Source organism: Arachis ipaensis, chromosome B03 (genome assembly GCF_000816755.2).
Source record: "Arachis ipaensis cultivar K30076 chromosome B03, Araip1.1, whole genome shotgun sequence".
In the NCBI taxonomy this organism is placed as follows: Eukaryota; Viridiplantae; Streptophyta; class Magnoliopsida; order Fabales; family Fabaceae; genus Arachis; species Arachis ipaensis.
This window is the reverse complement of record NC_029787.2, coordinates 133,996,513-134,005,556: the sequence shown is the minus strand read 5'-3', so window position 1 is coordinate 134,005,556 and position 9,044 is coordinate 133,996,513. Positions and strand designations below refer to the sequence as shown.

Here is a 9,044-nt window from a genome sequence, read left to right as displayed (position 1 = left end):
ATATTCAAACACTTGAATGGCAACAAGTCCTGAACAAAATACAACTTAAATGGCAATAAATCCTACACCTTCTGCAACGGGCAAGACGAAAATAAATATGCAAAAGAAAAGAAAAATGGCGAGAATTAAATCAAGTAGATAATAGCATTAAACTTTTAAGCTCAAGTCCATCATAACAGAATTTCAACAGATACAATCAAAGAAACAACATGAGCGTCGATTTAGAGACATTCTATATAATACCCCTTTCCTTATTTTTCTCTTCTTCAAGGACGACAAGAAAGGAAAAAAACATTGTACATATACAACACAATATGGTAAGAGTGAATTATTAGTAGATGAATACACCTAATGAGGACATAACCAGAAATCTGAGGATCGGATCAGCTAAAATGAGTCGTGCATCAAAGCAAATGTTACTCTGAAGGTCATCCGAACAGACAAGGTTGCATCATAGAACACATTCACAGTTCTCCGGATGCAAACTCCATACTGCCACGTCAACTACCCGTTGTAATTATGAAGCAGTTGATCGTCAACCAAGGTAATTGATTTGATTCGTCCAGCAGTTGCAGAAACACCCATGACCTCATTTCTTATTTCTTCTCTACAACAGGAAAATCCCCACACTTGAATCTGAGACCAAATAGTTAAGAGTGGCATACAACCCAACAGCACCCAACATTTCATATGACCTTATACTACTTTGTTCCTCATAAGAACCTGCAATAAGAGATACTCAGACAAACCTGCACAAGATACTATTCTGTAATGACACAAGACCTAACTGTGCTCATGGGGAACAACTGACTCAGTTGGGCCAACACTTCTATCTGGCCTTTCTGAACATTTGATTAGCAGCTTGGAACAAGAAGAGCAAAGTAGTTCCAGACAAAATGTTTCTTCATACTCGCTGTCATTGATGCAATGGCCACACTGACTACACCGGGCTATGCATAAAGTGCATGCCCTACACTCTGGGGCATGCCCCACTGCTTGACAGCCCTCTGCAGGACAATCATATACCAGCCTTAAATTCTGGCATCTTGGACAAACTTCAATATCTATGTCTCGGTCATCATCACAAGACAGGTATAAGTTGCCCCTGCGGTAAAAGTGAGGTTTGCGAGGATGCTGCAGCACCTGGCTATCAGTGCCCATCAAGAGCTTCAGTTCTTCAAAATGGTTTTGTGTAACACCATAAAGGCCACCTATGTGTAAATGTTTCACCCCTTGTGTTCCCATAGACTTGAAAGCTTTTAAAGTACTCACTATACCTTCAATACTGAGTCTTGTGCATCCAGGAACACTCAACTGCATAGTTTAAATGGAATATTACTAGGTTGCTTGACAAAAAGCTTTTGAAGAACATTAAATTTTTCCTGATCTCAGCTTTTAATGGTGCACACAGATCAAGATAATAATAAACAACCGTCATGGATTATCAACTAGAGCAATACAAAATAACTGATATATGGAACTTGCACAGTATTGCAAAATCTCAACCTATGTTAAGGTGCCATGATCTGTCAAATGTATAAGCATCATGTAACCTGAATGCATCTAGAATGCAAACAATTGCATGTAAAAAACTTGATAACTGAACAATTAATTTGCTTCAACTAAAACCTATAAATCTAATTTGTCTTATTACATGCCTTCCCCTCAAATAGGGGGATTTATTTCACACCAACCCCAAAAAAGTATAATACCTTTTCTCTACGAATATGAATGGATACATATAACAATAAAACTTTACCACTATTAATTCTATAAACCAGAGATGTAATATAGGACACAGGTATATAATAACGTTGAAGAAAGACCAAGTATTTCCCACCCTTATACACCTCCATTAAAATATCATTGCTGCAACCTAGACCGAGATCTCGAACAACCCTGACTTCAGTAATAGAAGACAAAAGATGGAAATTCAGGAAATAAAAACATCTAACATGATGCAGAATGTAAAACATACCAACTCAAAAGATGTTTGGACAAAACGCTTCACAAATTAACCATTCAATAAAATATTAATCAACAGCATCAGCATATCCAGATTAACTACACACATATATACGGGACATAATATCTAAAATGTACATTTAATTTGAAATCAACAATATACCATGTCGGAGCATGCTCACCTTAGTTAACTTGGGATTGGCTTCAAGAACACGCCTCAGACCATCATCAGTAATCCTAGTGCACTCCACTAGGCTCAAGCACTGAAGATTACCCTGAGCTCTATCAGATAGTTGCATAAGAACATCATCAGTAATCCTCTCATTTAAAGGTTGGTCTATGTGTATCCTTCTCCACAAAAGTGGATCGCCTCGAACTGTAGAACGCAGAGATTTGCATACTCTTTCAACAACAAGAAGATCAGACAATCCTAGATAGCCAAGACAAAAACTCATAGCTGGATGAGGAGAAAGTTCATCGGCACCAAAAAAGTTCCCATCATCCATGTGTGTGTCACCACCAGACCAGCTAGGAATGCCCACATCTTCATAATCAGATCCAAAACCCAACTTGTCATCCATACTACAATCAGATCCAGAAGCAAAATTGCAGGATGGAGCTCCAACTCTCAAAGAGCACTCACCGAATCCACTCGGCTCTAACGTGTGAAACCACATAGCATTGTTGCAAAGAAATTCCAACTCAGCATACATCTGGAAACGGTTGCCTTCCCGAAGCTCCTCCATCCGGTAACCACCATTATCAACCTCCAAATCCTGAAGCCACCCCTTGATAGCAGTAAATGTGGTGCTGATGTCCATTCCAAAGGGATCCGAGGGCAAAAGATCAAGAATGTCCTTGGAGACAGAATCTTGAGCGTTACCCATATCACACCTCTCTCTCCCATAATCAAAGCAATTATCAGCATCATGCCATGATGCATTCCCAAAACCATCACCACCACCTGCACCCTTACCCTTCTCCTGAATACCTTCCACCCGGTACCCATTCCCAATCCTCATGGGCGCAACCAAATTATCCTCAGACAGACCACCCGGAAAAATTGGTCGATGCGAGAAATTCAACGCCATCTCAGATACCTATATATCTATATACACACCCCCGTCAACCCAATCAATCAGCCTAACCCTAATTTTTTCCCTTTTTGGGGGGCTTCTACCTAAAACAACAATTTTTTGGGGAATTTTTTTTTATTCTCTTGATGAGAATGATACAGGGAGGAAAAAAAAAAAACAAAAAGTAGGAAAAAATGTAGGAGGAGGGGTAAAAGAAAAAGAAAAGGTCGTGGAATAGATCTAACAAGAAAACCCTCGATTTCGGATGGCAAACTAAAACAACGCACCAAAAACTTCACAGAGTTTCTTGCGAATAACCCAACAACAATAATAATGATAATATATAAGAACAGCTGGGAAATGGAATCAAAGCAGGAAAAATAGGATCAAATTTATGCACAGAACAGAGAGACAGAAGGAAAGGAGGCAAAAGCAAAAATAAACAAAATTTCTACTCTATTTTTTTTCTTTTTCTTTTTTTTTGTAGTAAACCCGATAGTCGTGATGATTCAGGATACAAGGGGCTCAGATAGGAGAACAGAATAAAAGAATAATACCGTGCGAGAAGGAAAAAAAAAAGAACAAAAAAAAGTCGAATGCAGATAGATTTTACCAGAGAAACCCTAATTTGAGTCGACGAATAGGGGAACAACCAACGGCGAAACGAAGGGTAAAAAGGAAGGTGCTTTGGAGAGAACGGAAGCAGGATGATAGGGATTCGGAGGAGAAAGGAAGAAGAAAAAGGGGTAAAATCGGAGGGAATTGCGTTCTGGTTGGGTTTTATTGTTTGTTTTCCCTCTGGGGTGGGGTGCCGATGCCGATCGAGTTCGCGCAAACAAAGAGAGAGAGAGACAGAAAGATAGAAGCCAAAATGGAAAAATATATTAACCGGAAAAGATTAATAATAAAATAATAAAATAAATCCACAATAAAGGAGAGTGAATAAAGATAATAATTAATTAAAAGTGTTTTGTTATTTTTGGGGGAGAGAAGGGTAGCGGTGAAATTGTCGAATAGGAAGAGAGGGGGAAGAGAGGAGCGTGGAGGGAGTGACACGTGGCAAATGTGATTGGTTTCGCATAACACAGTTTCTTGGGGGTTACCATGTGGCGCTACACTTCGTCAAATTCTGGCTATCCTATGTGTTAGTCTATCCTACCTTCGCGCCCTTCTTTTATCTCCCTACCTTTCGTTTTATATAAAAATTAATAAAATATAAAAAATACAAATATCTTATTTTATTATTGATTTTATTTTAAATATATATTTTAGTTATAAAAGATAGATAGATTACTTCTAATCAAAATGTGGGTCGAACTCAATCTAAAAATTACATGGGATAAAGATAATAAATTCTAAACACGTTTTTTACGCAAATTAATTTTGTTATAGTGAAATACAATCATGTGATATTGTGAAGATAGAGTGGAATATTTCCCGTGTAAGGAAACGAGAATTCAAACCTGCCAATTTCTTCTAAAATATAAAAGAACGTCATTTAACAACAAATCGGATCATATAACTTCTTTTATAGTCACCAAAAAATATATATAATTTCTTTTATAAAAATAAAAAAAATTAAAACTATACCTTTCTTTTCTTTTCTCAATAATTAAAAAAAATATGTTTTTAAAAAATTACAAAAAATAACAATATTTTTTAATTTCACAAATGTTGAGTTAAAATTCTTTAGACTTTTTTTAAGGGATAGGAATGGTTCTGAGAATTACCTGAAATTTGGTTCGTTTTGTGCCTAAACGTGAGATTCAGACTCTTTTTAGGACAACAGCCGACTTCTACGAGGGTCGAGGTGCCACCGTCATTCTTAAGTTAGCATGGGTTTTAGCAAGTTTATATTTGATTAGATCTTAAGTATACCTAAGAGGAGGGGTGTCAAGGTATTTATATTTGTTAAGCCAATAACTACTGTTGGAGCAGTTCTACTTTTATTAGTGGATAACTATCTCCTTTTATTTAGGGTTGTTGAGATCTCCCTTCTAAAAGCAAATGAGAAATAATAGGAATTGATTATGACTTGGGTATGGAAGGATCGCGCTCTGCCTGACTTTCATAAGGTCAGGCAGGTCTAGTTATATTGGGCTTTCCTCATTTTGCACTTGACTTATGGATTGGACCAGGATATGAACAGTGTCCTTTGCGTGAAACTGAGCTTTATGTAGGTCGGTTTCAAGCAAAAAGAAGTTTGATAAGTGTTTTCGGGCTGGTTCATCACGTCGGTTCATTTACCTTTTGGTAGGTCAGAAACCCGACGTGATTTTTTGAATGCCAGCCGTTACGTCTTTTCGTATTCCTTGCCACATGTTCTACAGTTACTTTAATAATTGTGTACATCATAAATGAGGAGGTGATTTTACCATTTTGTCCCTTGGGTCTTATAAATACCTAACCCTTCCTCTCTTTCTTCTTTTTCATTTCTTCTTCTTCTCAGACAGTTTTATTGCTTCCTTTTTGTTTCAAAACTTCTTTTTTCGAATCCCATTTTTCAATTTCTTCGCCTTGAAGTACTTGTTCGTGTTTGCTCTGAGAAGTTTGGATCGTCCGTATTTTTGCTGCTTGCAGGCGTATCTTTTCTTCTCTGTTCAGGTTAGTCTCTATTTTTCTTGCTTTCTTGCATTTTCTTGTTTTTGGCTTTGAAACAGTAGTGGCTTTTTCTTTATGTATCATGTTTCCCAAATTCTTTTTAAAGAATTTTTGTTCTGTTCTTTGCGCATTACCATTGCTTTTTCTTGTGTTGGATTTTGCTCTGCAACTATGATGCTCCTAAATGGAGCTATTTTTTGTTTCTTGGAAACAATGCCATTTCCATTTTTGCAAATGTGTTTTCTTCAATATGTGTTGGTTGTTGTTGCAGTTTTCTGATTTTGCTTTCTGTTTTGTTATGGGTCCGACCTCTTTTGGTTTTTACTGGCTTGTAGTAATGCTTTTCCTTTTATTGTAATGTAGGTTTAGCTTCTTTATGTCTCGTTCAATTGTCCTGAGAATGTCGTCCAAAGCCCCTGAGGATTTATTAAATCGGGTAGATATTTTTGTCCTTTTCGCCGTTCCTGTAGTTGACAATGAGTACGCAGAGACTTTTCGTAGACACCATAGACTTTGTGAATCCAAGATAATGAGGAGAGGTATAAAATAGTGGTTCCTGACCCTGAAGACCTAATTTGCTTTCCCCGACTTGATAACTCAGAAACTCATTTCATGTTCATGTATTACTGCTTTTTTACTCGACTTGGGGTTACCTTTCCTTTTTCCGACTTCAAAATCAAGATCCTTACAATTTGTAAAGTTGCTCCTTCCCAGTTTCATCCGAATTCATGGGGCTTCATGAAAGTTTATCAGTTCATGAGCCGAAAACTTGAATTTCCCCTTTCCTCGAAGATATTCTTTTACTTGTTCCAGCTTACCAAACTTTTTAACTCCAATAAGTAGCAGTGGGTCTTTTTCTGAGCTATTCAAGGTCGAAAATTTTTTTCTATTTCTGATGAATCCTTTCACGCCTTTAGGAACTTTTATTTTAAGGTCCAAGATCTGAGGGTGCTTTTTTTATGAGAATAATAACCCTTTGTTTAGCTTATACTGGGTACAAGCCTCTCCTGTTGCTAAGTATACTTTGGTAGATTTGGACGAGGTGGAGGAGGCTGTAGTTGAGTTTTTGCGAGAAGCTTGGGGACGGGCTCCAAATCTCGATACGAATAAGTTCCTTCTCGAAAAATCGAGTTATGTCCATACCAAATTAGGTGGTTTAAATTTCCCTTATTAAATTGATTCTGCTTATCCCGAGTTGTTTTCGTCTGAATTTTCTCCGATTTTCTTTTTGTAGAAAAAATGACTAGTGGTTTGGCTCATTACATTAAATACACCAAGCTAAGAAGAACGCAGTAGCTCAGCAAGTCCAACTCAAAGAGTTTGGGAAGTCGGCTGAAACTCCCTCCTCTTCTCCTGGACAAGGTTCGACCTCTTCTCAACCTAAACAACTTGCTCAAGCTTTTCCTCGTCCCAAGGGTTCTACTGTCCGAGTTATTTCTCTTGTCCCTCCCTTTTTGCTGGTACCTCTTCGTTAGGTAAGTCGGTATCCGATCTTCCTCCTCCTCCTCCTCTTGGCTTTCAGTCTACACCTCGGGTTCCCTCATTTCATGAGCCAAAGCCTAAAAAGAAAAAGACCTCGGATTCTACAAGTGTTTATGATCTGGGTTTCGACGGGCTGGATTTTTGTGATAGATACGTCCTTCCTCATAGCTTCATAGCTATGGATAATGCTTCTATCAAAAATAACCTTCAAGTCGTCATCCAAGGTGGTATTCAGATGGCTAGGGTTTGCTCTACTTTATTGAAGGAGCTGGATAAAACCCCTCTTGGTGCTACCCGACAATCTTTGGACGAGTTACAGCCCGAGGTAACATCCTTGAGGGAGTTTAAGAAAGAGCTAGAGGGAGAAAATGAGATTCTTGAGTCCAACCTCTCTAAAGTTCGGGAAAGGGTTAAGAAGATTGAGGCTGCTTATGCTATGTCTAAAGGCCTAAAGATGAAAGCTGAACAGAGCTATACCCGAGTTTATGGAGATAATCTGTACTTAAAGGATGAGGTGAACCGGCTAAAGGACTAATATGCTGAGTTGGAGGAGTCAGTTTTAAGTTATTACTTCCGAGGTGGACTTTTCTGCACTTAACCCTGACATGGTTGTCGTTGACGGGGAGATTGTCCGACCTCCACAAGAAGGGACATCCCAAAGTCTGACTTGAAGACCTCGAGTGGACCGTCTGGGGAGACTTCCCAACCTTTAGAAGACGTTCCTCTTGTTCATCCCGAAGAGAAGCCTCCGACTTCTTCACCTCAACCTGAGGACGATGCCAGTGTAGCCTCTGAGTCCCAAAACCCTTTGCTTGGTGATGATTAATGGCCCAACTTGTGGGTCTTGAACAATATTCATTTCTGTAATAGCTGTAGTATTTTGAATACTTGAAGTTTGATATGTTTAAGAACACTTTGTTGTTTTTTTGGCTTGTTGACCTCTTTTCGAGGATTTTAAATAATAACTCTTAGCTTTGCATAGATGTTTTTTCTCGAATACCACTTATCATGGTTTTTTTTTTTTGTAAAGTTTCCTAAGTTTTTAACCATTATGTCGAATAAGTTTAAAAAACTTTTGCTTACTTCTCTTTTATTGAACGATCTCGTGTCCGATTTCTAAAGGTCGGTCACCTTTGTAAGTCTTTGTTGAAGTTTGTCCTCTTTAAGGTTTTACCTTTTGTTTTATTTCAAATTTTGTAAGGTAAAACACTTTTTCTGACAATTCTTTTTTCCATTATAAGAACTTGGTATCCGATCTTTTAGAGGTTGGTCCTTTTGATATTTAAGTTATTTTTGCGATACGTTTTGGGATCCCCTTTTGCCCGACTTATAGGTCGTTTATCTCGATTATGATCACGATCAGCGTATATAACTTCTTTACACAGACTTGAACCTCGTCGCTTTATCCTGCCGACCATATAGGTCGGGTAATGATTTTTGCATTTTTTCGAGCATAAGTCGATGCATCACGTAGAAATGGAATTTTAAGAAGGAATTATCATTAATAAAAAATGATTTACAAGATGCTTTTGTCACTAAGGGTTTTTAACTTTCTCACCCCCTAGTCCTCGTTATAATGCCTCGTTAAAATCCCATTCAGGAAAAGTCCTTTTTGGAAAAAAAAAACCATGAAGTTGGGAACAAGAGTACATCAGGAAACGAGGTGCATTACTAACTATAATATCTCTTCATATTGCATGCATGCCACGACCTAGGGAGCTCGGTCCCTTGTAAGTCGGACACTTTGTAATAACCTTTTCCCAAGACTTCTGTGATCTTGAAAGGTCCTTTCCAATTGGCTGCAAGCTTTTCTTCACCCGACCTTTGTATTCCAATGTCATTTCTTATCAGGACAACGTCGTTTGTGGCAAATTTTCTTTTGATAACCTTTTTGTTGTACCTTGTAGACATCCTTTGTTT

General features: G+C 38.0%; 1 protein-coding gene across 1 annotated transcript; it reads right to left on the bottom strand.

The window, feature by feature from the left end:
* On the bottom strand, positions 608–3,163 carry LOC107632017 (F-box protein SKIP14). The gene is made up of 3 exons (XM_021117492.1): positions 2,148–3,163; positions 789–1,314; positions 608–723 (listed from the first exon to the last, which is right to left on the bottom strand). Exons 1-3 carry the CDS (start codon positions 3,054–3,056, stop codon positions 608–610), a joined length of 1,551 nt encoding a protein of 516 aa, XP_020973151.1. The 5' UTR covers positions 3,057–3,163.

Coding starts and splice junctions, on each gene's coding strand:
- LOC107632017 (XM_021117492.1), bottom strand. CDS start 3,056: ATGGCGTTGAATTTCTCGCATCGACCAATTTTTCCGGGTGGTCTGTCT. Junction 1,315..2,147: donor CCAATCCCAAGTTAACTAAG/GTGAGCATGCTC, acceptor TAAACTATGCAG/TTGAGTGTTCCTGGATGCAC. Junction 724..788: donor AGTTGTTCCCCATGAGCACA/GTTAGGTCTTGT, acceptor CTCTTATTGCAG/GTTCTTATGAGGAACAAAGT.